This window comes from Talpa europaea (genome assembly GCF_964194135.1).
Source record: "Talpa europaea genome assembly, chromosome: 10".
Classification (NCBI taxonomy): Eukaryota; Metazoa; Chordata; class Mammalia; order Eulipotyphla; family Talpidae; genus Talpa; species Talpa europaea.
This window is the reverse complement of record NC_140077.1, coordinates 51,781,901-51,809,177: the sequence shown is the minus strand read 5'-3', so window position 1 is coordinate 51,809,177 and position 27,277 is coordinate 51,781,901. Positions and strand designations below refer to the sequence as shown.

At 38.6% G+C, this 27,277-nt stretch overlaps 1 protein-coding gene and 1 pseudogene across 2 annotated transcripts in view; one reads left to right on the top strand and one right to left on the bottom strand.

Moving 5' to 3' along the window:
• ANK3 (ankyrin 3) overlaps positions 1–27,277 on the bottom strand; it is a gene marked incomplete at its 5' end in the record, with an annotated part of 310,179 nt that overhangs the window by 113,371 nt on the left and 169,531 nt on the right. The window contains 8 exons of the mRNA XM_084245456.1: positions 3,233–3,430; positions 9,416–9,514; positions 9,801–9,899; positions 11,618–11,815; positions 14,505–14,603; positions 16,348–16,446; positions 19,209–19,307; positions 21,434–21,631. Of these exons, the coding sequence (XP_084101582.1) occupies positions 3,233–3,430; positions 9,416–9,514; positions 9,801–9,899; positions 11,618–11,815; positions 14,505–14,603; positions 16,348–16,446; positions 19,209–19,307; positions 21,434–21,631 (1,089 nt within the window). The remainder of the gene's footprint in view (positions 1–3,232; positions 3,431–9,415; positions 9,515–9,800; positions 9,900–11,617; positions 11,816–14,504; positions 14,604–16,347; positions 16,447–19,208; positions 19,308–21,433; positions 21,632–27,277) is intronic.
• Positions 1,162–1,611, top strand: LOC311179122 (ubiquitin-conjugating enzyme E2 N-like; annotated as a pseudogene). The gene has a single exon. The product of its transcript is annotated as a ubiquitin-conjugating enzyme E2 N-like (transcript).

Genomic DNA, 27,277 nt, shown 5'->3' with positions numbered 1-27,277 from the left:
TACAGGCCCCATGTGTTAAAAATATTTAAGTTATTTATTGTCACCATAAAATCATTACTATATTGAAACTACTCCAAAATCTGAGCTAAAGCTGAGAAATGTCACAGCTGTGCCATTACCAACTGGTAGAGAAACTAAGTGTCAGGGAATTGGGGTTATCAAGAATTCAGGGGAATATTACAGGGGGCTACCCTCTAGCGAAAGATGTAGAGAGATCTCACTTGTGTTAGGGAGAAATTTTAGGCTCACATATTAATGCGTAGTTCAACAAATCCAGATCCTATAGTACATGTAACAGGAGGTTGTAACATCATTAACATGTCTCTGATCAATTATGGAGTAGATCTTCACTTTGTGTAACAATATTCTGGTTGTTTCTTCACTGATAATGCAAATATCAAGTTTAGGGCAAGAGAGTATGAAGAATTTCAAGAACAAAGTTCCAATTTTCTTGGAAATGCTAATTTATAAGCAAGGACAACACATGTAAGCTATCAACCTTTCCAATCTATTTAATAAAATACTCTAAATTTCTGTTATTAAGATGAAATCTCTAAAGCCACAGTTTCTTTTTTTTAATTATTTTTTATTTTTATATTAATTTAAATTTTTTATATCATTGTTCATTTTTAAACAATATTTGCTTCCCCCACCCCCTCAAGTGTAGTCCCCACAGAGTTTCCTTCACCAATGCACCCGTGCACCATCAGCGTAAAAAAATAACAGTACAAAACACAACAAAGCAAAAACAGGTACAGGGGACTGAGGTGATGGTGCACAGGTGCATTGGTGAAGCCACACTGTTTCTAATCTCTCTTTATAACCTAGGACTTAAAAACTGAATCAGTCAAGGAGTTGGTACCCCTAAAATGTTTGAGGAATGAGTCAACATGATAGAATTTACAACTTCTTACTTGGCTGTTTGCTGAGGTAATAATGATGCTAGGTGAATGAACATTTTAACAAAACTTCATGTTTTTGTTTTTTTCCCAGTTAATTCTTTTTTTAAAGTTGAAGTGTTACTGATTTATATGGAACATTATTTACATTTCAGGTGTTCAGCCTTTAAAATCAACATCTGTGGAGCCTGGGACTTCCTCTTGTGGATGAGGCCAGTGGAGCCAGAAATAAAACCACTGGCTAAACCCAGGATCTGACAAGATGGCTGGGTGGCCCTGAATGATTATTAAGGAAAGCCAGCATTTTTTGGCAGAACCGGTTCCAGGCATCAAAGCAGAACCAGATGAAAGCAGCACCCATCATTAGTGGTCATTGCTGGCTCCAGGATAGCCCTTTTGAGGGAAGGACTTTTCAACTTGAACTATGCCTTCCAGAAGAATAGCCAATGGCAGCTCCAAAAGTATGTTTCATAACCAAAATTTATTACATTAATGTAGACAAGTTGGGAAGAATATGTTTAGATATTTTGAAAGATAAGCGGTCTTCAGCACTGCAGATCCATGCAGTTCTGTTATCGATCCAGGCTTTGTTAAGTGCTCCCAACCCAGATGATCCATTAGCAGATGATGTCGTGAGCACTGGGAGACCAGAGAAGCCCAGGCTGCTGAAACAGCTAGAGCATGGACTAGGCTGCATGCCATGAATATTTAAATTGATCTCATCATAAAATGAGCATCACTTCTGTTCTGCCAGACTTCTTCATTTTTTGTTGCATTTAATGGACACAGCCTTACCAACATTACAGAATAAAAGCCCAGACCTCTTGTTCTTTGGTGATGAAATGCACATTAGCAAATCTATGCCTGTCTTGATTCCTTGTTGCAAAGCATGAGCAGAGGCGACTAGTATCATCTGGATTGTTGTGAAATGTTTAAAAGCAGTGGACCCTCCTCTCTGCTTTTCTTTATGCCCCCATCATGGTTTGAGCACTGTGAATGAAGTTTTTGTCAGGGTTAGCTGCAGGATTGTGGGCGATGTTTATTATTTTTTGAGGGAGTAGTTTTAATTTTATGTACTCCCTTCCCCCTTTTTTACAGTGATTTAATTGCATTGGTAAAAGCAGCTAACCAGTTCTTTAGAATGTCCTCTCTAGCCAAGTCTAACTTTATATAGATGCTGTAGATGGACAAGCTTGAATGAACCAAAATGGGAACATTAAACAAACCTCACAGCCCTCACTAATAACATGGTGACCTAGCTGTCAAGTGTAGAATCCTCCCTTCAAGAAAAAGCTCAAGACCACTTTCTATGGCTTGTCAGGACACTTCTGTAAATCTTATGGTTCAGTAAAATATTTTTTGCTATTCTAAAGAAAGAATGAAATAAAATCAGCAGCTGTATATACTACCTTGTGTTCGCCACCAGAATTCTGGTTTCCACGTACCACCATGCAGTTGACCCCTTTCACCTTATTTCCTATCACCTTTCCCCTTCCTTCTGTTAAATACTGTTTTGTTCTTACTGTCTAAAAGTTTTTACAAAACTTCATGGTTTCAGAAAAATTGCTGTGGACTTCACTTTTATAGGTATATGTTGCTTAACTGTTTGATTCTGGAATTATGGACCAGCCATTGTCTGACTTTTTTTTTCACGTTTCAAGATATTAATTAGTGTAAACCCCAACCCAATACACCAACGTGGTTTTGTGCATGTAGAGAGGAAATATTTCCTGGTTAAATGGAAAATGCTATGGATGGCTTCTGCAAGGCTTTTATTTTAAGCAGCTTAATAAGGAAATATTCCATTTAGAAGTCTGGACCCCTTCTTCCTTCAGTTTGCTGTCATCTACATTCACTAAGTAGAACTTGTACTGCTTACTGGGACCCAGTTTGTTCCAAGGTTCTGGGTTATTCTTTCTGTCCCAATTGACATCTGGATTGGACAAACCCAGGTGCATGGCACACAGCGCTGTTCCAGTACCTTTGGCTCCAGTAAAGACAAAGAGGGGATCAAGCTGGGAGGATTCTTGCCCTGACAAAGGATCTGGAGGATCATGATGACAGGAGAGGCCTTGGGCCGGGAAGGAGAGGAGAACAAACCTTCAAGGCCCAGGACTCCACTGTCTTATTATTTAGACAGATTGTTCTCAAGTTTTTGTTTGTTTTGTTTTGTTTGTTTTTTGCTGTAGTAAAGAACACTCTGGAAACACCTTCAAGCAATATTACACTTCACACTTTCTATTTGACTTGGATTTTTCATGACTTCTCAGTGACTTTCCCGAGGGGTGAGTTTTTGTTTGGTTGCATGCTTTGTACAGAAAGAACAAGGTTACCTTATTACTCAAGTTCACATTCGCATTTCTGCTGAGGAGCAGTGACACCATGTCCACATGTCCTTCCTGAGCTGCGAGATGGACAGAAGCAATTCCTTGCCGGGTAACTGCATTTGCATCAGCACCATATTCCAGCAGAGTTGTCGCTATATCCATCTGGTTCTTTTTGGCAGCGATGTGCAGTGGCGTATAACCATTCTGTCAACACAAAACACTTGGTCACATGCCCAGCAACACGATAAAAATGTGTACAGAGCACCTTCAAATTTTCTAGCGATTTTCTTTGATGGTTTTAACAAAAACATGACTTAAGTAAGCAAACACCGATAAATCAAGCAGTGTCATTAGTGTGGTGTCCTCAAGTCTCGCCATGTCTGAGGAAGGCACATATACTAGAGATAGTTTAATGCAAGTGTCAGAGACCTCCAGGAATATAGAATTTCTTCTTGCAGGCAGTTATGTTAGTAGATGGTCAATGGTAACTTGCTTTATTTAAATTGAAGATAAGAGGAAAACAACGAACACTCCAGCACCACTGGGGCATGTTCAGAGCTATTGTTCTACCTTTAAAATCCATTTAATGGTCATCTATCGATTACCAATTGAAAATTTTACTCTTCATGGTAATATATTCTGATATCTATTTCCATTTGCACCTCTGATTGCCTCTTTTATGAAACCCACATTTCTATGCTATGCTTCAGCTTAACTGACTTCCCAGACAACACACAGCTCAGTTGCTGTCTTGCTTTAGGCTTCCAAAAACACTATTTTCCAAAATGCCCTTGGGGCCAACATCTATCAGTGGAAATTCAGCTCAATGGTCAGATCCTCCTAAAGTCTTCTACCTCTTAACCCCTCCTATACCCATTTCTCACCCTACTGACTCCAACAACAGTCCTAAAGATAAGGGCCTCCCTGGTGGTGCAGTGGGTTGAGCAGAACACTGTGAAGCTGTCCACAGGCTCTTCAGCATGGGTTCGAGTCACCACTGGCCAGGGAGAAACCCACATGGTGCAGCAGACCTGCTGCTCCCCTCAGGAGTGTCTTCGGTCCATCTGCCTGTTCTGCTCCCTGCTCAGTCTCTGGTGAATTCTCTTACCCTCCCCCAACTCTGACCTGTACCCCAGTTCTTGTATAAATAAATAAATTTTTAAAAAGTCCTAGAGATATTAGGGGGCCACTAGATATTAATATATACTATTACTTTTGTTTATACATGTGTTTCTTCCCACAAACATATAAATTTGTTGAGAGTATGTGTTGTGTTATGTCTGTCTTTGTATCTAAGCACCTCAAAATGACTGATGAATCTTCATAAATTGAGTCAAGTTGAGTTTTAAGAACATTCTGGGATCCTTCTCTTGGCTGACCTTTGATGCTCAGAGGTAGAGGCAACCAAAATTCCTTTGATAAACTGTTAATTAGCTGTGACATAGGAACCCTGAAAGACCTCTCTTCTGAGAAAGAAATCTTTCTGCCTTGGGAAATCTTTTACTTGTTCACAGTTATTTAAGAGAAATTCAAGATTATATATTGAGATGGATTTGACTGGCCATATAAAATGTGCCAATGGCAAATTAAAATATTTTAAACTAGATTAAAAGATCAGAGGATTCATATTTGGGACTGTGATCTAGATCTAAATAACTGAAGAGTCAGAATCTTCCTAGGCCATATGGATAGGCCAGAAACAGCACAGAGGGAGGTCCCACCTGCTGCTCCACTGATCAAATTGCTTACTGCAATTAACCCATTTTTAAGTCATTGGCAAGTCCTAGTACAACAGCATTTCTCACTGGAAAGACACACTTTCTACAATCTACTGAAGAGGGCTTAGGCTGTAGGCTATCAACCCATGAAAGGAAATGTCACATTTAGACTCTTTCTGAAACCAGCCTCTGCCAAATGGGATGAGCCAGGGCAGATCTTCTATCCCTATTTTTAGTTTTGACATGTTGCCATCTGGAAACTCCAGCTGACCTGGGAAGTATTTGACCCTCTGCTTAGAAAACACCCTTCAGAGATGTCTTTAAAGTTGAATGCATAGCAACTCTATGTGAGTGACAGGAGGGGGTAAGGTGTTTCACTAACATCTCCACCCTACATAAAAGAAAAAAATCACAAGGGAGTGCTAAAATAGGAAATATGATTAGTCAATATGTCTAACACTAGCTAATTAGAGTATGTAAAGCAAGATAGAGTTTAGTTTCTTATTACGGATCTAATCTCTTTTTGTTTTTGCTGCTGACATAAATTTCAGGTAGTTGCTTTTCAACCCCAAACAATAAAACAGCTCAGTATCCTCTAAGATGTGATGGTCCTCTTGATTACTTCTAATTCCACCCAAAAACCCTAGGTCCTAAAATACACTAAACAAGAGAAGCTCTGGAATCTCTGTAACAAGCACACCAATTCTAGACAAGTTACTCATTATCGATGAGTGGTTTATCCTGAGCTCCTTGCCTGAGATACAAAGGAAAATATAAACCGAAGGGGAAACAATTGATAGTCATGTAAGAATGGACAGTTAACCTCAGAAAGACTTAAATATTTCAAATAGTAGCTTATCTTGAGACCTGTAATGGAATTTTCTGAATTTCCTAAGTTCTTTCTAGTTTCTGGAGAGTAAAACAATTCTCGCTTGACATATTAAAGGAAACAGATGCATTTATCAGAAGGGAAATAAAATAGTGAGATTCAACTGTAGAATAATCTTAGTATTCTTTTCTTCTTAATGCAGAGGACAAAGTGCTTTTCAATTGAGTTTTTGCAATTTACTATGAAAACAAACCAAATGTAATTTTTAATTATCAAAGTAATATATTTACATCATTCTTTTCTAAGATCATTCATATTCTATAATAGGTTATATCCATAAATACAGTATATATTTTATGGAAGATGAAATTGACAAACAAGTCACAATCTCTCCTGTAATTAGTGACAAAGTTATATGTGAGCTAAAGCCAATTCTCTTTATACCAGAGTAGCCTTCCTCAGGCAGCAGATCTGGTTAAGTGGAATATAGAAGCCCACCTACATTTTCAGCACTACCACTCTATGTCCCTATTCCCAAATATCACCTCATGTTTCCACAACATGTATGAGTAGGAAAGTATGTTAGCAAATCTAAATAATAGTTGAGAAGGCAAGAAGAAATCTTCACATACTCTAAGAGCCAAGGCTGCAAAGCAAAACTGAAGTTACCATGTCATATCAATATACTAATACTGCCCTATTGAACCTTTGTCCTTCATTTCTCACCATTGCCAGGAACCAGAAATGCTTGAGCTTCCCTAAAGGAGGCTATTAGTCTATTCTATAGTCAATCTCCTTCCTTCCTTAAATAAAGGAACTTAGGGAATCGAGTGTGGGAAAAACTACATTTCCCAACATCCCTTGCAGATAGTGTTGGCCAATGAGATATAAGGAGAAATGGTTGGGTAGAGCTTCTGGAATGCCCAATTGCTTGACTTTCTTTTCTGCCCATAGTTTGAAAAGGGGATCTGGCAATCTAAGCAACAACAATGTCCGGAGGGAAAGACAAAGACAAAAACAAAAAACAAAACACAGGGAATTTCCCTCAACACTCTGGAAACACTGGACCATTATCAACTACTGCCTCCCTCCTGACTATGACATGAGAATAAAAACAGTCTCATCAGTTTAAACCAATGTAGTGAGATTTCTTGTTTTCTTCAAGCAAATGAAGCTAATCCCTAACAGAAATACTGGCTTTACTCAGGATCAAAGACTAGAAAATATTCCTGACCAGGATCACTGCCATAAAAAGCAGGGATGGTTGGAGATAGAGTTACAGACTATTATGGAGATGGAGTTACAGACTATTATGGAGTCAATTGAGCTATAAGAATGAGAATCAATGTTTCATTACACAAGTTTGTGTTCATTCATTTGACTATAAAAGATATGTCAAAGGCTGAGAGGCTATTGGAAGGAATGAAAGGACTATATTTTAACTCTTTGTTGAAGATATTTGAAGTTTTGTTTGACATATATGAAGTTAGAAATCAACTGCTGACCTGTTTAAGAGTTATTTGTGGATGGAAAGGAAAAATGAATGCATTTTGTTGCACTTAGTATCTTACAACCGTGTCAGTTCTAAACTGCTTGGTACCAGTTATGTCAAAATTAATATTCTCATATGAGGAATGAATAGTTCACTTGTTATTTTCTATTTGCCAACCAAGAACATGGGGTTATTTATAAGAAAAGTGGCCCAGGTTCAAAGGGGTATCAAATAAATGGAAATGAAATGAACACCCATTAAATTTAATTATAAAATTTTCCCATTTTAAAAATGGCGGTAAACTATGCATAACATGAAGCTTATCATTTTAACTACTTTTTTTCAAAAGGACATAGTCAGTCAAATGGCATTAAATACACTCACACTGTTCTCTAACCATTATCACCATCAATCTCCAAATGGAAATTCTAACTATTAAACATTAACTCCTATTTCCTCCTGTCCTGATACCTTGGTAGGCAACATTCATTTTTCTGACTCAATTTATGTGAAATCATACAATATCTGTCCTTTTCTGTGTCTGTTTTTTTAGTGCAATGTCTCTGAAGTTCTTCTATGTTGCCGCACATGTCAGAATTTCCTACCTTCTTCACACTGAGTCATACTCCATGATATGTATATACCCCATTTTGCTGGTCCATTTTTCCTTCAATGGTTCCTTCCACCTTTAAGCTATTGTGAATAATGCTGCTATCCATTTTTTTTTTTTTTAGAGAGAAAGTGTTCCCTAAAGTCAAGGCTTGACTTTACAATAAAAAGGGTGCTTGTCAGGGCTAGAAATTATGGGGGTGAGAAAGGGAATCACATTAAGATGAAATCACATTCAGATGAAATGAATGTTTGGAAGACTAACTTCAAATTGTTGATTTCAGTGGGTACAATTCTGGTAGGAGATGATTGAGAAATACAGGGTGAGAGTTTCTGAGGAGAGATACTTGTCAAAGGTAACATACTCTAAATGGTAAAAGTATCTGATAACTTTATTCTCCTAAAATATCCAAAGTAATCTAGAGCAGTCCAAGTTCATTGATTTATGTTAAAAAGGGATTAGATCTAAACACCAAGGTTAAAGGACTGCACAGTAGCTGGCCTGAAGTGCAAGAGTTATAAACAAACGTGTGAAAAGTGTTAGGGAGGCTGCAGTATTAAGTATAATAGTATTAAGTTAAAAAAAATTAGATGTCATTAAAATTGTGCTTTGTGGGCCTCCCCCAGGACGCAGAGAGTTGAGTGAAGAGCTGTGAAGCTGTCCGAAGCCTCTGCAGCACAGGTTTGATTCCCAGCTGGCCTGGGAGATTCCCACATGGCGCGGCAGACCTCTCCTGTTTCACCTGCTGTTCCCCTCAGCAGTGTCTTCAGTCTGTTTGTCTGTTCTGCTCCCTGCTCTGTCTCTGGTGAATCTTCTCACCCCACTGTGCCTCTGACCTGTACCCCAGCTCTTGTATAAAAATAAATAAATCTTTAAAAAAAATTGTGCTTTGTATCATTTCAGTGTTCTCTGATCACAGCTACCTGCTTGATAATAGAGAATGTATGACACCAACAGCACTCTATTAACCTATGTTTATATCAATTCTTCTTTGTGATTTGCCTCTCAGATCAGAACACTGGAGAAATAAGAAAATCATCTACTCTATGCCTCTGAGTATCTAAGTTGACCACATCTCAAATTTCCCTAGTAAGAATAAAGATTCTCCTTAGCAATAGTAAAAACACATAAGCAAAAACTCCCAACCTATTTTACAAAGATAAATAAAGAATGCAAAGGACATGTTTGTGGCCAGGAAAATGTACCACATATTTTATAACGTTGACACATTAGCACCTTCTCACTCTCATTTTCTGCTTATGCTTTTAATTGGCAGAAGAGTACTTCAAATTCTTTTCCTCTCCAGGCATAGATGTCATGGATGTTTAAGGAAGAACTAACAAGAAATATTTATCAAATATCTAACACATTAGTCGACTAAATAACTGAAAGTACAGATTTCTTCAGGAGCTTGTAATCTCTGTGACTCTAAAGTGGTATCTAAAGGAGCAAGGCGCCATAGATCAAGTAGAAGTAGCTGCATATAGAGAGCTGATGGGCACTGCCCGTCAGTCTCTTCATTCTGTAGAATAACAGGTACCTTTGCGGCCGCATGAGGTGAGGCTCCTTGGTCCAAAAGCAGAAGGGCCACTTTCTGATTATCGTAATGAGCAGCTACATGCAGTGGAGTTAGTCCGCTCTGAAAACACGTGCAGAAACAACAACCAGTGTCAAAAGTGTTTGGACATCTGAGGTCTAGATTTAGAAGACAGGATTAAATTGAATACAATTCAGAGTGTTGTTTACAATCCAGTTTCCACAATACTTGGGCCCCAGCATTTACCTCCAATTTCCCAAGCGTTCTTCTTCCTATGAGACTTAAATATTGTTTAGTTATAATTTAGGTGGCTGTTGGTGAATATTAGCAAGTGTTTATTTTGTTAGCATGGCAGTGGCCTGTCATAGGGGAGCGGATGGCCTCATACCTTCCCAGAAGCATCTGGAGATGCACTTTTCTGTAATAGGAGATTGGCTACTTCAAGCTTCCCATATTTTGCTGCCACATGAAGAGGTGTAAATCCTTTCTGAAAAAAGAAACATAAAAATAATGAACAGATGTGACTAAAAGGCAGGGGTTTTCTGGAACTGATAAATTATTCTAGTAATGAAGAGATGTTAAAGTCTGCATTTAAGAACCCAAACTGGTAGGTAACAGAGTCCCCTTACCAACAAAGATGAGCAGGATAGCTAATGAAATCTATCTCCCTTAATGGCTGAGCCACACATGCCATTACTTCTGGGACTAAGCAGACATGTGACCAGGAGGACATGGAAACACTGGATTGGTGTGGTTTTCTAGGGCCATTCTGGGATTTTATTCTGTAGGAAGAATGGGTTACAAGGTTCTAAGCCCAATTTGGAGGGTTTAGGAAAACTCAGAGCAAATCTGGACCTCCTATAATATCACATCACCAGCCTGAATCCCTTTTCTTCCCCATTCCCTATTTTCACATGTATATACACCCTATGTACACCCTGATCTTCAGGAGTAGGAGCCAGAGGTCCTCACCCCTTAACCTCCATGGTGAGCTGAATAACAGCACATAGGTCTAGTCTACTAGTTTGTAAGAATTGTATACTAAGAGTTGAGTAGTTGCTTTCAAGTCCTACAAGAATCTGGTTATCAATTTGTCAGCTAGCATACACCATTACAGAAGGCCCCAAGCATGAGACTGGCAGATTATCATAACATTTGACCTCATGAGACTATAGCAAATATGTGCCAATGGGTAGATGGCATGGTGGAAGGCCTGGGGTATTTAAACCCTACCAACTATTATTCTTTCACATAGTAAAATGAGATCCAGGAATTTGTACTTTAACTCTACTGCAGAGCCTACGGAGTTACTAAGGGTGAAGTTTGAGGTAGTGTTCATGTATTCAGATAGTTTTGCAAGTATTCATAATTATTATAATTATTGTCTCACTGATCTAACCTTGAAGTTTCTTATCTGCACTCTAATAGGAGGGTGCAATACCAACTTCTAGCTTTCTGATATATACCATAGGCCAATTCATTTTGCTATCATTCTTGATAGCTTGATATCATATCATTCCAAGAAAAATGAGCTCAAGATTTTGCATTCTGCACCAGCACCAGCAGATCAACTGTGGTAGGTTACTTCTTTAAGGCATCAGAGTTGAATTAAAAAGAAAATGGAGCAGTGTATTTTAGTCAATCTGCCTATTCTGTTCCCTACTTTGTCTCTGGTGAGTCCTCTCACCCCCCACACCTCTGGCCTGTACTCCAGTTCTTGTATGCATATTTAAATAAATCTTTAAAAAAAAGAAAAAGAAAATGGAACCATAAGTCAGACAACAGAAAGATCACATCAAACAAAAATAACCCAAGAATTCACCCCCAAATTTGAAAATGTTACAAAAGCATCAACCGAGGTTTGATAATGTGGTCTGTATAACTGACCTCAGTGAGGAAATCTGAGGCTGTGTGCTTAAACAATTATTTAAATCTATAAAAAATCTTGCAAGAAATATCTGATATCAACAAATTTTCGAGATATCAATGAAGTTCATCAGAAGATAGTTATTGAAGAACTAAGGAGACACACACACACACTCTCACACACACTATTTACTAGCCTGCCCCTCCCAAGGGTTTTGACTACATGGGATCACTAGTGTAGATGTTGCTGTATAGCTTTTGTACCTATTACCCCACCAGGATCAATGAGCAGGATGTATTTTGGGGGAGAGAGCAGGATTCCAAAATTTGCTTTCTTACCTTTGTTGTTATAGATAAAGATGCGCCATGATCCAGAAGGAATGCAGCTACATCTTCATGGCCCTCTCGGGCCGAAAGGTGGAGCGGGGTATACCCAGAAGTCGTGGCTGAATTTGGAGATGCTCCTTGCTGCAACAGCTGTTGTACTATATCTGCCTTCCCCAATCGGGCAGAAATGTGGAGTGGGGTTTGGTCATCCTAAATGGCAAGGCGGAAACACAAGGCTGATGAGTTGAGAAAATGATGGGGTCATCATGAAAAATAAAGTGAATTTAGTTGCTTGCTATCAGGGCCACTTTCAACTTTAATACTAAAGAGAATCCCATTTCTCTTTTTCTGCAAGATTCAGAAAGGTGAAGATGGAAGATCTTAGCACCTTAAGTACCTTATGAGGAACCTATTAATATGAAAATGGTAAAGGGTGTTTCTATCTACAAATTATTCTCACTACCATCTACATCCTTTATCAGTCATTAACCTGAAGTGACTGCTTTTGCAGCAATAAGGAAATTTATCCTGGTGACACTCAAATATCTGGGAGGTCTGATATACCTCAACCAGTTGTTATGAACTTATATGAAATGAATTATTTCATTGGTGCTGTCTTCCCACAGCCAAAAGCAGAGGGAGAGGAGGGAACAATAGGGTTTGGAGATACCTCGGTGCAAAGGCTCCCAGACAGCATGACAGCATGGCTGGGGGGCTGAGCGAGCATAGCAGCATGTGCCATGGGTGCCTATACTGACCTAGGGCATGAAGCACTTGGTAGGCCTGTACCCAAAGGGAGAGGGGCATCTTTGCCCAACACGCCCAAAGTGGTGCTCCAGAGAGAAATCTCCTACTAGAATGTGAAAAAGTCCTGGTGTATATAGGGGAAATAGAGAGAAGAGGCTAGAATATAGGGCACTTTTAAAAAATAAACAGGATGAGGGTTAAGGTCAAAGAAGGAGGGTCTTTGTAACCAGTAAGAAGAATGGGAGGAGTTAGAGGGGATGCCACAAGGAAGAAGAGAATATTGAAAGCAGGAAAATACAGTTGCCAAAGAAAAATCTCATCAAACTCAAATACTGCCACTACTACTACAAACTTACTGATTCCTTATATGTCTCACCTCTGTTTTAAGTACTCCACCTACATCAGCTCATTAATCATCAAGACGATGCTATGAATTGCAACTATCATTATTCTCATTTTCTATATGCAGGAACCAGAGAAGAAAACATGGCCCAGAACTGCTAATTAATGTATCAAATGTGACACAGCTACTGAGTGGACCTAGGCCCAAACCCAAGTAGTCCACTGAGTCAAGTAGTCAGGCTCTTAATTGTGATTCACACTGCCTGCTTAGTGAAATGATAACTATAAATCCTAGCCTCAATTTCAGCTTGTGTGGGAAAGCATTCCCTAGGCAAGAAGCTTTATAGGTAACTAAAGATACTCATTGATGTGAGATTTCTTGAAAAGCTGGAGTACAGTCTAGCTTAGCCATTCCATTTAACTGATTTAGTGGATTAATCAAATCCCCTAGAGCAGGGGTCAAAACAGAATGATCCAGGGACCAAATCCAGATGCCACCTGCAATTGTAAGGAAGGTTCTAGTGGAATACCTCCTGTCCACTGCTCATGTGTTGCTTGTTGTTCCCTTTGCTCTACAACAGCAGAACTCAGCTACTGTGACAGACAGTGCATCCTACAAAGACTAAAACATTTACTATGAGGCCCTTTATATGAGGTGTGCTAACCTCTGTCCAGATCCTCTGTAAAATCCACTAAGTGGCACCACAATACACTGGACACTCATTCTGAGGTCTGTTGCCTAGAATATCACAGTCTACACCCACCTGTGGGTTTTATAACAAAAAGACCTGGTTGTGTTTGTTCCCAAGGTAGTATATTTGTACCAGTTACTAGTTTGTACTATATTTGTACTCATTGTTTTAATTATACAATTAAACAGCATGTAAAGAGGTTATATATATATATATATATATATATATATATATATATATATGAAAGGAAAGGCTTTATTCTTTCTTAAAAACACTAAATTGAAACTTTGGAGAGAAGTTGATAGAAATTGATTTTGATAGAAGTTGATTTTAAAAAATATGGTCCAATTAGTTATGGGTGACACAGCTGACCACATAGGGAAGGACTTTAAAAGTTCTAGAAATATTCCATGCTAACATTTCAGTTTCTCTACACTCAAGACTAGAAACTATAGATCATGGAAATGAATGGCAACTAAATGTGTATTTATATTTCCTAGGTTAAAATGAGATGCTTAATTTTTAAAGCATTGAAGTATTTATGATTCCTGACCTGAACTACCCATCCAGGAGTGACAGAAAGGCAAGTTTCTTTTACAGGTTAAATACCTGCAGAGAATGAAGGGCTCAGATTCAACCCTGACCTCCTTCATTGTAAAAGCAGATCCCTGGTCTACAGTTTCACAACTTCAAGAGAAAAAGCAAAAGCTTCTTTTTTCCTTTTGTGGCTGTGACAGCTGATATATAAGTCAACCAGAAGATCTTAATTATGCTTTGAAGCTGGACTTGTTCTAGAAGCTTTGGGCATAAGCCCTTTTTCATAGAATGCTAAGAACTCTGACCAAGTCTAGGTTCAGTTTCTAATCTGTAAATGCCAGGGACACAAAGTTCTTTCTGGCACAATGTCCTTGTTCTGTCTAATTCTGTTCAATAATTGAGTGGACACATGTACAGGGAAGGATTCTTTTACAATATCACTTGGTTGGAGACTTTTGTTCTTGGAGGTTGTTGACTATTTTTAAACAGTGTTCTTAGAAGAAACCATGCATATCTCTAAAGGTTTTATTAAAACCAAAGTTTTTTCCCTCACAGCCAAGGATTTCTGGTGTCACACGTACCTTAGCTTTGGCTTCCACCTGAGCTCCGTCCTGTACCAGGTACCGCACGACCTCAGCTTGGCCGGATCGAGCAGCCATGTGCAACGCTGTTTCTCCTCTCTGGGGAACAGGAGCCAAAGTAAATTAGCTGTAGCTCTGAAGACAAGTGGTGTGTTTTATTTGCATAAAGCTTATGATGGGGGAAATTTTTTTTTTTTAATTAAAAAGACAGTCCCAGCCACTTCCTTATTGAAAATAGGAAGGATAAGAAATTAAATGTGCAGGACTTTCACAAGGACCCAGGCCCATCGTGGAAGGGAGCCTAGTCAGCTGTGATGTCAGAAATGTTGCTCAATTACCTCCCATGTAGCCTCGTGGAAGTTGAAAGGTGAATGTGCTCAGGAGCTGAGCAAGAGGGCAAAAGAGTGAAACTGGGCAGGTGGGGAGTGTGTGAGGAGCCAGGCCACGCCCTGCCCCAAGGAGGCAGCTGCTCCTGGCACTGCACACGCTGCAGGAATTGTACAGGACACCAGCTGGGTCACAACACACCTTAATTTCAAAAGCAGTGGCAGTTTGCGTATTTGTATAATTCTTTGGGCATAATACAGACCACAAAATCAGAGTTAAAACAAAAACCAGAATGCACTCCTGAGGCTAGACTCAGCTTGTCTGCTGTTGTGTTCTCTGCTTTATCAGCAACAGACCCGCGTCCTAGTGTTTGGGCATTATCCCTAGGGGATAGGGATGTTTTCTTTGCCACTGGACTCCTCTACAAATCCCTCTTTTGTAACAAAGAAACTTTCAGATTATCTGTTCATTTGCTTAATAAAAAAATTCAAACAATATAGAAAACATGGATAGATCAAAATGAAAAAGGGCTACAAATCTAATATATTCTCTCCCACAAGTGATGGTCACCTTTAAATTGCTTTTGTTAACTGAACTTTGCTTTATAAGACACCCATCTCCAAGGTACAACATACAAAGTCTCATTTCACATTAAACTAAGTGTTTAGGAAAGGCATCGAGGATACAGTTCACCATATACAGAGTGTTCTCTTAGCGGAGGAGACATTCTTTCCCTGGCCTTAGTACGAGGAAAGATTGCATTTCAGTTGTTTCTACCCTGTGATGTGCTGATTTGGAACATAAGAAGACAGTCTTAGTTGAGGTCCACCCTTAGGTCAGCGCAGGACCTCATGACTTGTCCTTTCTGTGCCAGGATGTTGCTTGTTTTATTTTTACTTCTTTGGTGCTAATGAGACCAACTAGTGTTTTATGTTTGTGGTCTGGTGTCTAATATTGTTATGATGTCAAATTTAAAGTCTTGTAAAACAATGTCAAATGCCACATGCAGAGCGAGGGTGAGAAGTTACTCCTCTGTTATTTACTCAGCGAGTCTCAGGGCTCTGCAGAGCGATGTGGGGAAATCGCATGGATGACCCATGAGCTGAGTCCTGTGGGTTTGCATGACACGGTCCAACACACGGAAGGAAAATTACTTTGAAGTTACTTAAAATTATAGTATTGATGGCATTTGAACCATTGCCTCAACAAATAATACTTCTTAATGATTATATTCTAACATAAGCTCACCTCGTCCACATTTTTCAAAGCATATGGCTAGTAGTCATCCACCTGTAAGCTTAATGGGTGAAATCTGTAAATCCTAATAATTTGTGACCAATTAGCAATTAAATGAACATTCTTATAAGTAATGGAAACCACAGATATTCTCAAATTTTGTCTTTTTTTTAAAGTAGTCAAGTTAAATAGCAATTAATTTTATCATAATTAGATAAAAACAAACTGTCAGTTGCTTAATTACTCACAAGTGGTCCTTTCTTGTTGTATGAATACTTACCACATTAGTAGTGTTTGGTGAGGCTCCATGATGCATTAGTTGTGATACAATATTTACATGCCCCATGAAGGCGGCAACATGGATTGGGGTAAGGCCCGACTGGGGAGGAAAGAGGGAAATGTCAGCTAATCGCCTTATCATGAAGAGGTTTTGTCTTCCTATCTGCCAGCATCCACCCATTTTAACATAACTGATTACAAGATAATCAGGACATTCACCACTGTCATAGACTCTAATTTTAGTATATGTGAATAGACTCTATAAGGCAAATGTGTCAGTACACAATCATTTCCCTAAGGCAAGTTCCATCATTATGATAGGCCTATGTCATATGCATTAAAAGAAAAATATTTATTTTATACATTTTATAAGTATCTATGAAAACAAATTAGAAATAATTTTGATTTTTTTCCCCCTTTGCTACCAAACCTTTCTTATTCATTCATGACTGTGTGTAGGCAAGGAAAGATAGTATAATCACATATACAAATCAACTTTTATTTCAGATTCTATTCCAGCTTTTAAAAATGATTCCTGTGGCCTCCCTGGTGGCGTAGGGATTAAGCCTCAGCACTATCACCGCTGCAGCCTGAGTGTGATGCCTGGCCAGGGAGCTAACCCACATGGCACAGCAGACCTCTCCTATCTCATCCACTGCTCCCCTCAGCAGTGTATTTCAGTAGATCTGCCTGTTCTGCTCCCCTCTCTGTCACTGGTGAATCCTCTCACCAGCACCCCCCTCTGGCCTATACCCCAGTCCTTATATACATAAATAAATAAAATCTTAAAAAACAAAATCAAAAATGATTCCTATGTACTCAGAACTCTATTATATATATTAAAGAACAAGATGTTAACACAATGCCATCCCTCTGAAAAATAAGCAAATCAGCATTCATAGTTGAGTTAAATTTTTAAATTTTATGAGTATTCTAAATTAAGAGAGTAGAACCAAGGCAACAATGGTCACTAAAAATAGACCTTAATTTTTTAGGTTTACTTAAACTCTCCCCCACATCCATAACATTTGTGCTTTTTATATTAGGCAATTCCATTTTTATTTTTCAGAATTTAATACTTTTTGCAACATGAATATCATCTTTTGATAAAAACATTGAATGTGGCTTAAAAAGCTAACATGTTTTTAGAAAGAGAAGCAAGAGATAATTGATGTCAAGAGAAGTCTGAGAAATGTCAAAAAGTATGTGAAGGAGTTTTCTATGATAAAAGTAAAGTAAAGAAAGAAGAGGAAGAAATCTATTTAGCCAGACTTCAAATAGTGAGAACTAAGGAAAATGGGGAAAAGGAGAATTCTGTTAGATTTTGGCACCTTTTTTTCAACAGCAGGGGGAGTCCTTGGAATATATGAAGGCAACATACTCTTCTGGATCTGATCTGCTTTTTAAAGCTCTTAGGGAGCACAGGACTGGCAGTAGTACCTCCTTACAACTGGCTGACCCCTCTGGAGGCTTATTCAAACATCAGGCAAATATCTACTTTCATGTCAGAGGCCATTCTGATTTTTAAAAAGGGATGTCACCATTGAGAATCAGTATTATTTCATAATTAAAATAACAGTGTACCTACTATGAAGCCATATGATTAATAAAAGAGCAAACTTGTATTAATATGTTCAACCATTTATTGCTTAAAAAATTTGAATGTTACAAGCCCAGGCAAGTATTTCAATTGCAGTGAAGAAACTGAGGCCAGGCAGCAATTACCACACTAAATCTTAATTTTTATGTTTGTTTCAAATCCTACAGTCTTCACAGATTAATTCAAAAAGCTTTACTGAATGATGTACAATGGGGTCTACTTTGTTGTGACCATATAAGGGTCAGCAACACCCAGCCCTGCCTTGAGGGAGCCTGAAGTTTCTGGGGAGCAGGGAGGCTGCTGGGTCGTAAGTAAGAGAGCCAGACAAGCGCTCTGATGAAATACACACTGAAGAGGTAATAATTGGGAGGACCAAGGAACATTTAGTCCACGCAAGAGGGTGGTGGTGGGGGGGTGTACCTTAGAAAAGATACCAGACCTGGTTCTGAAAGATGTGCAGGATTAGCCTAGCAATGAGGGTGTGGCACATGGAAGGTACTGAGCTGTGGAGGTGACTAAAAGGGCATCTGGTCTAGGGAAGCACTGATGGCTAGAATCCAGAGACTAGTGTGGTAGAGGAGGGGCTGGGCTGAGGATAAATGCCTAAGGGTAGACGCCAGGCTTGGTGTGCTGTGTTGTAAGTTTCTTAGACTGTTTCTGTGAGTTCTATGCTGGTTTGTACAAGAGACCTATGACTTATCCTTTACTTACTTTAGCAAATATGAGTTTCACGAAGTCTGAGATTTTATAGAAACCAATCCTCAACTGCACCAACACATAGAGGTTGTGTTATGCAGGATTCCTCGACCTTGGCAAATTAAACATTTTGAACCAGATCTGTACTTGGGAGGCTGATCTGTACTTGGTAAAATTCTTAGAGCATCTCTGTTCTTTACCCACTCCATACCAGCAGCACCATCTAAATGTGACAATCAAAAAAAAAACCTTGGGAGATTGCCACACATTCCTTGGGGGGCAAACCTGCCCCCAGTTGAGCAGCAGTGCATTAATGGATTTCGTATAAATGATGCTTCCAGTGGTCGTGCCACTCACCTTTGTCATGATATGTGGTGTGTGTTTTGGTTATGCTCCTAGCCATGGCCATGTGTTTCCACTCAACCACCCAAACTCTTCTCTGTTCTCCTAAGGCCTAGCCATCACACACAGCCATATTAACTGGTCATCAGGGATGGCACTGGGTGTCAATTGCTGAGTCTCAACATTTCAGGACCCCTCCCCCCAAAAAATAATCTTCCTCTTACCTCGGTTACAGCTTGGATGGATGCACCGTGTTTCAAAAGGAGTTCCATTACTTTAATTCGATTCTTCTTGCAGGCAATGTGAAGAGGGGTAAAGCCATTCTGCAAGGGACAAAGACACATCTCTACCTCACCACATCCCACTGAAGCCTGCTTCTATTATGGTAAAATATCTTTGCTAAAGTGGTATTCTGTAAGGACTGGGAAATGAATGGACGTGAGGAGGGGTTATGCACAATGGAGATAGTTTTCTGGAAGCACAGGCAGTAGAGCTGTTCCTGAGAACCCTGGTGCCCTGCTTATCCTGGATAGAAAGTAGATTTTTGTCAGAGCCTCCTGGTAGCTAAGGGAAAATGATCAGGTGTTTCCTCATTTTATTTTGGAATCCTCTCTTCCAAATAATATGTCCCTCCTCTATATCATTTCAAACACAGACTAAAAACAGACACAAACATTTTTCTTCACAGCCATATCTTCACCAATGCCTATTTCAACTTCCCTGATGCATTCTAGGGCAAATACAAGAGAAATTCTAGAAATCTTTTCGATCCTTCTATCTTAAGATTCAAGTAGGTGCTTACTCCAAAGAAACAGAAAGTTAAATGACCCAACATTATTTGGATCATGTGGTTTAATATTTAACCTTATAAAAGAACCTGTTTTCTTTTTTCAACAAGTTACCTATCAAATTATACTGCCTAATAATTAAGCATATTGCAGTTGCCATAGAGAACTACCTCTGCATGTGAAGGGATGTATGTTTTAGGAGCAAAATTTGTACTCCTATACACTTTAAAGTCCACCATGAAGCTGGGGTCAAAATCACTGTTTCCATGGGGTTCCCTGAGACCATTCACTTGGCCAGAGTCCATCCCAGGCAGACAGGCTGTAACTTCCATATGTTGTGAAATCTTTAGAGTCAGAGGAAAGTGAGAGTAAGAACCCACACCCAGTTATAAGGCTTACTTTTCTTGTATGGAAAAATGAGTCATGAATGCTGATTTCTTTTCCTCCCTTCTCAGAATTCAAAGATATATTTGATATAGAGGGCAGGTGTGCTGTGCTTGATGCTACACCTGGCTTTTTGAATTAAAATGGCAATGGAGTTGCCTGGGTCTGGAGAGTCCTTTCCTTGTTCTGTCCTGTCCACTCTGAATTTTCAAGACTGCAGAGCACCAGGGACTAACAATCGTTTCAGACATTGTGACTGCACCAGTTGAAAAGGAGCAGAGACCCTTCCTAAAATGGTTGATCTGATGACAGTCTTTACCTCCAAATTGCTAGTAAAGTCACATGTTTTCCCTAACATTTGGTGACTGATTTTTTTCCTAAACATGAGTGCTTATTCTGAACTAAATTTAAACAGCCATTTTGAAACAGGGCCATTTTTTTCCTCCCCAAAGACAACATACATCATCTTGCTGAGAAAACTAAACTATAGTACAGCTAAGGGTTAAAATAGCAAATAATTTTAGGAGTCAAGACTACAAACTAGACCCACATTTTGATTTGTAATGACAGTAAAAGGAAAGTGCAGGCAATATTTCATTAACTTACATAGTTATCATAACGTAAAATTTCAATTCATGAAGAATATAATAGTTCAAGGGTATTAAAATTTCATAAAAAGTTCAGTTTACTTGGGAACTTGGTATTATTACTGTGACTTTAGTTTCGAGCTAATACAACTAGAAACATAGTTTGGCATGAGAAGCGCAAGGGATGTGTTTACCTCACCCAGTCCTATGCTGGCTTTTTTTCCATCTTGATGTTAAAATATGTGGCATGGAAAAGTTCACAGTGACTGCATTCTTCCTGAAGTCTTTAGAATATCTTTCCACACAAAAGCAATCAAAACTAAAAACTGGTAACTAAAACTAAAAGTTTAAGCTCACAAATCCCTAGACCTGTCATTTTTAAGATAAAATCCTTTGATCATTATGCCTCAAACCTTTAGGTTTCAGGAAAGAAAAACACCACACTTTAATTCACAGAATTATCAGTTTACCTACAATAAGGAGGAATTGACCACCTCAGTCTTCATTTGTTTTCATTTATATAATAGGATCACTAGTGGGGCCTTGGAGAAGTTAATAATTCAGCTTGTCCATATTGGAATAGGGAAGATCCTTTATAGAGGGTATTTTTAAAGATTGTTTCACATGTAGAGGTAGTACGTTGTCAGCAGCAGGACAATGCAAGGTAGACTTGTTGGCTGAGCCACTCACCAGGGCTTTGGCATTGGGATTAGCTTTCTTGTCCAAGAGAACCTTGGCAACTTTGTAGTGGCCACAGTGGGCAGCCACGTGCAGGGCAGTCAGGTAGTCATTGGTGACATCATCCACCGGCACATTATGCTGGAGGAGAAGTTGGACGCAATTTAAATGGTCCCCTTGTGTGGCCATGTGCAGAGGAGACAGTCCATTCTGGAATACATAAGAAAAGCAGTTTATTGCTTTGCCTTTTAAATACAAATGTGCCAAACACAAAATATGGTGCAAATATGAACAGGTAAAAAAGCCAGTTTTCATGAAGAAATAGCTTCTATTTTTAAATGATTTTGACAACTGCTTTTAACTGCATCTACTTTTAAAACTAGTCCTCCCACTTCTTAAAGCAATCAAAAACAAATTTTCAAGGATAATTTTTTAGTCTGATTTAAAAATAGTGTGAAATGCAGTAAGGCTACTATTTATTACATTCCCAGTAAATTGGAATTCTTAATATTAAAGACTGAAACAGAAAAAAAATGCAGGAACAGATTGATGTTTATTAGGTTGGTTTTTATTTTGTCTTTATAAGTTACTAATATTTGATATTGAATACTACATTCATTTAATTAAAAAAGTCAGACTACAACAATACATTTCATCTTACATCAATGGAGAAAGGAAGTTTTTCCCTTTTTCATCAGTCTGGTGCCCTCGTGTGTCTATAAGAGGAATGGCAAGGCACTGCCCAACTTATTAACTAATGCTTATCTTGGTTAGTAGTTTTAATTCTACGTCACAATTAATCACGTGTAGTAGGAATGAGTCAAAAATTCATTTAAAGAGCTGAGAGAAGAAATAAATGGGTTCAAAGGTAAACAAAACCTTAAAGAGGGTTAAAGAGATATTTAGCATTCAGTACGTGTTTCCCAATGAAGGCAAAAATAAGACATCTTTTCAAATGGCTTCCTGTAAATGTAGAGGCACAAGTAAGGAGTGTGGGAAATTCATAGATGATCTGATTATCAAGGGAGGGAAAGAGAGCAATTCCAGTTTCCAAAAAAAGTTCTCATCAGTGAATTTTGAAAGTACCGTTACATTAACTTGCACCGAAGAACACAGTTTGAGCCAAATTAATTCCTCAATTTATGAGTGACATAGAGCAGGTATGCAAGATGACACAATCCTTTTGTCACAATCATAGTATCATTCACTTACTGTTATGTATTTCAATTATTTGGTTCCTTGAAAGCAAGAAGTTCATGGTTATTTCCCCAGATTGCCCACCAGAGAGTGTTGCATATGTAGAAAGATTTCCATCAATATGTAAATTTAAAGTTTTCCTACACTGTCAGTCAATCAGGATATTTCTACCTAAAGGATTCCGCTCAACCATTTTGAGCCAAAGCAGAAACTAAGGTGCAACAAACAATGGATCATTCCTCATTTGAGACACTGCCACCCACAAGCATATGCGCTCACTTATTTCCTGCCAAAATGTTCATTTGCTTTATATTTTTTTATGGTCTTAAAGGAAAACATGAAGTAAACAAAAAAACAAAATCTGAGAGAACAACTGACTTGGTGGGGAGTGGAAATAGGAGGCTGTGTCAATAAAAGAAGGAAATTTCCTAGCAATTATATAGCGGTGGAAAACTTACAGGTCATTTGAGGAGGGTGAGAAAATAACAAAAAGATCACTTGCCTGGTGGAGAGGAAACTTATTTCATATGGCACCTTCATCAAGACAAAAATATAGACCCAATGAAATGAGTTTTCTTAGCTCAAAAATATGAGTCTTGAACTGGACAAATGCTCTTAAAGTCAGGAATTCTTTTGGTATTCACTCAACAAATATTTATGGATGGAATACTATGTGCCAGGTACTGACTGGTACTCCCAAGCAGCGAAGTGCTTGGGGTAACTACACTGAAAAAGGCAAAGTTCTAGCTTCCATTTTACAAGATAGCCAAACAAGTAAACATTTTAAGAAGGACACTGAGAAGCAATTTGAATTCAGAAATGTGTGAAGACTACAAAGATCTGGGTCAAGCTGAGGAATCAAGAAATGGGAACATAATTGGTGTATTCCAGGAAGTGAGCAAAATCTTCTCGGCTGGATGTTAAGGAAAATTGGGAAATGAAGTAGAGAAGTAGTCAGATTCTGTTAAGGGGTTTGTTATCAGTGCAGAGGAATACTTCCAAATAAACATGATAGATGTTGTATATGTTTATCTTTTCCCAAAATGCCACTAAAAAGGCATAGAAGAATTTAACAGGTAAACTCCACAAGAGCATGCATGTGTGTGTCCATATATACACCTTATACGCGGTGGGAAAGGAAACAAAAATATGTGTGAAGGCCTCCCCTGTGGTGCAGCAGGTTGAGTGCTGCACTGTGAAGCTGTCCACAGCCTCTGTAGCACTGGTTCGATTCCCGGCTGGCCAGGGAGAAACCCACATGGTGTGGCAGACCTCTCCTGCCTCGCCCACTGCTCCCCTCAGCAGTGTCTTCCATCCATCTGCCTGTTCTGCAACCTGCTCTCTCTGGTGAATTCTCTCACCCTCCCCATGCCTCTGACCTGTACCCCAGTTCTTGTATAAATAAATAAATCTTTAACAAAAAATATGTGTGATTGACAAATTCTGGAATATGAAGAGAGGATTTAATTTGGTAATTCATCTAACAGAAGACAAGGCTGAAAACTAAGAATGTGTGGAGGCATATTACCAACTGGTGTGCTGATAACTTTAACAACAGGTCTTTGAAAAAGAAAAGTCCTGAACTATAGTTTTTGCCATTTTCCATGGTGTAATGACTTCTACTATCAGTAATTTCAAGCTACCAGAAGGAGATGACTAAATGTGGAACTTAGAAGATATCACTCCATAGACTCTATGATCTGGTTCCAGCATACCACTGGATATAATAAAGACAACTGATCTACCTCTCAAATTCCCAAAAAGGCAGGGGATATGGAAAAATAGTACCTTGGAAGGTAAACATGAGACTTGGGGCTGAAAGTAGGACTGGTTCGCTTGCATATGGAGCTATCAGGTCTCAAGCCCTGAAGTCAGATGACTTACCCCTTCGTCCTGCAGAAAAGCAGGAGCTAAGTTTCTAGTAAAATTGACCCTGGAGGATTCTGGACACAGGAACACAAAAAGAACAGCGTGGTGAAGCTCTGGACTGAGAGCATTTGCTCACACAGGGCAGGATAGGTCTCTAGAGTCAGACTGCCTGGGTTCAAATCCTTGTTCTGACACCAGCTGAGATATATTGTGTAACAACTTTGAGTCTCAGTTTCCTCATCTATTGTAGTACTTCACAGAATTATTGTGAGGATTAAATGCTTAATACATATAAAGTGATTAAAGCTAGTATGTGGTGCTGACTTTGAGTAGTAGTGAGTAGTGCTGTCATAATGATGATTAAAGGAAGCACAAAGGACAGGGGGACTGACAGCCCCTTCTCCTTACTTTCAACGTACCACACAGGCATACAAGGCAAAAAGTTGGGCTATTTGTTTCTTAAAAAACTGAACTTCCTAGAAAAAAGCACAACTAATTCTGACATTAGCGGTCCCCCTCTTACCCACCACTAACATACCTGAGGGAAATCTGATTGCATTCCCACTGAGCCTCCTTTGTAATGTTAGTGCCTGACCCATGGGCAGTTACAGATATTTTGGGAAATACCCACAATGAGGGAGATCAAAGCCAACATACAGAAAAAAGAAAAATCTGAGGAATTAGGGACGTATGAGGGCAGAAAAAATTACATTTAGGTTACCTTGTTTGTTTTCAGAAAGGCAACAGAAAATACGGCTTTCATAAAATGAGAACTGAATGTTTTAAGAAACTATTAGAGAAGAAGAAAATGCTCTTGAATGATGAAAGCATAGAAGAAAAAAAAATCAAGATTTCTGAGAAAAAATAAATAGATTATAAGATAAGAAAAAGTGAGACAGCAATTTGATTTTTTAACTATACTTGCATTGCTTTGATAAAATGAAAATTAATTTTAAAGAGAACAATGGGAATTAATTGGAGGGTTTTTAGACACTAGATTGACATAATTTGGTTAACAGTTTATGCGGCTACTTTGAAAAACAGGAACTGGATCACAAAGGAGCAATGGAGGAATTGGGGGAGCAGTAAGGAATTTATTGTAATAGCTCAGGGAGAGTTGATGTGGCTCAGAAGACAAAAATGGGGTATGGGAAAGATAGATATGGACTATGTGAAAAATAATAGACTAGTTTAGATAAGAAGTATTCAAAAAGCCAAGATGACACAGTATACCAAAAAAAAAAAAAAAAAAAAAAAAAGGTGGCCATTTAATTACATTGGTTAATGCCTTACACATCTGGCCAATCTAAATGATTGGTCTTTCAAATGAGTGATTAAAACATTCAGACCCTTGGCATCTTCACTAGAATTGTTGAAAAAATACTACCAGAATGAAAACATAATATGTGCTTCAATTGTTTTGACAAATATTAGAAATTAAGGTTATTTATAAAGCTTAATATAGCTTCCAAAAATCACTGATTTGGTTAATACAAATAGTAGTGAATACAGGACAGTTCCTATGTCCAAAAGTTAATTTACATGTTTTTTCTTTTGCAAATAATGTCAAGTGGTTTTATCATTTATAAAAATATCCAGAAGATACTTAGTAAACATTACATCTTTTCAGGCAATCATTACATATTCCTTTCAGATATGCTTTCCCAATGGTCTAATTAAGGTATAGTGTTTGCAAAGTTTCAAGTCTTGTCAGCTAAATGACAGCCTTGGCCTCTGACAGTTTGTGAACACTCAAGAAATAAACCAGGGGCTGGAGAAAGAGAGGCACAGCCCAAACTTTAGAGAGTCCAGAGCTTATAATCTTTCTTTCCCTAACAAGTAATCGTTTCTGAGCTATGAAAATTTCATAGAGTAAAATCAAGCACTAAGCACTCCTGAAACAATACAAAAACTAAACAAAAGCAACACACAAAAACAGTGTATGGAACAGTGCACTCCACCTAAGGGCTTAATAAACCCACACTTATTTTTAGGTTCTCCAATGATTTGAGTGATGTTTCTTCTTTAATTGCTAAGTTAAAACAATATTGTCATTTATCTTACAAATTCTATCCTTTTCTTTCTTTTAATGCTTTTTGTTGTTCTATGTTACTCCTTTTTAAGCTTCTGATTCATTTTTCTATTTAACACCTCACTCAAGGTTTTCGGTACTTTTGTTCTTATTGTTCATGTAGAAGAGTTATTTTGAACATTTTTTAACGCAGGTCTGGTGGTGGACTATTAGCTTTTTTTTTTTAAGAATTATTTATTTATGCATTCAAGAGCTGGGGTACAGGCCAGAGGTGCGGGGGGTGAGAAGATTCACCAGATACAGAGTGGGGAGCAGAACAAGCAGACTGACCGAAATACACTGCTGAGAGAGAGGGGCAAGTCAGAAGAGGTCTACTGCACCATGTGGGTGACCTCCCTGGCCGGGGATTGAACTCGTGCTGCAGTGGCTGTGGATAACTTAATAGTGCTGACGCTTAACCCCTTGCGCCACCAGGGAGGCCCCTTGGTCTATTAGCTTTTGCTTGTCTGGGAAAGCCTTTAATTCTCAGTCATATTTAGGTGTTATTTTTTCAGGGTAGAGTATTCTTGAATTTATATCTTTTCGCATTCTGAACATGTCATTCCACTATCTCTTGACGTGTGGAGTTTTTGCTGAAATCTGATATACTCATGGGCGTGCTTTAGGAAGAGGGTTGGAAAGAATGAGAAACGGGTAAATTTGATAGTGGTGAATAGTGATAGAACTTTGTTAGTGGGTGCAGTATGGCATATACATGT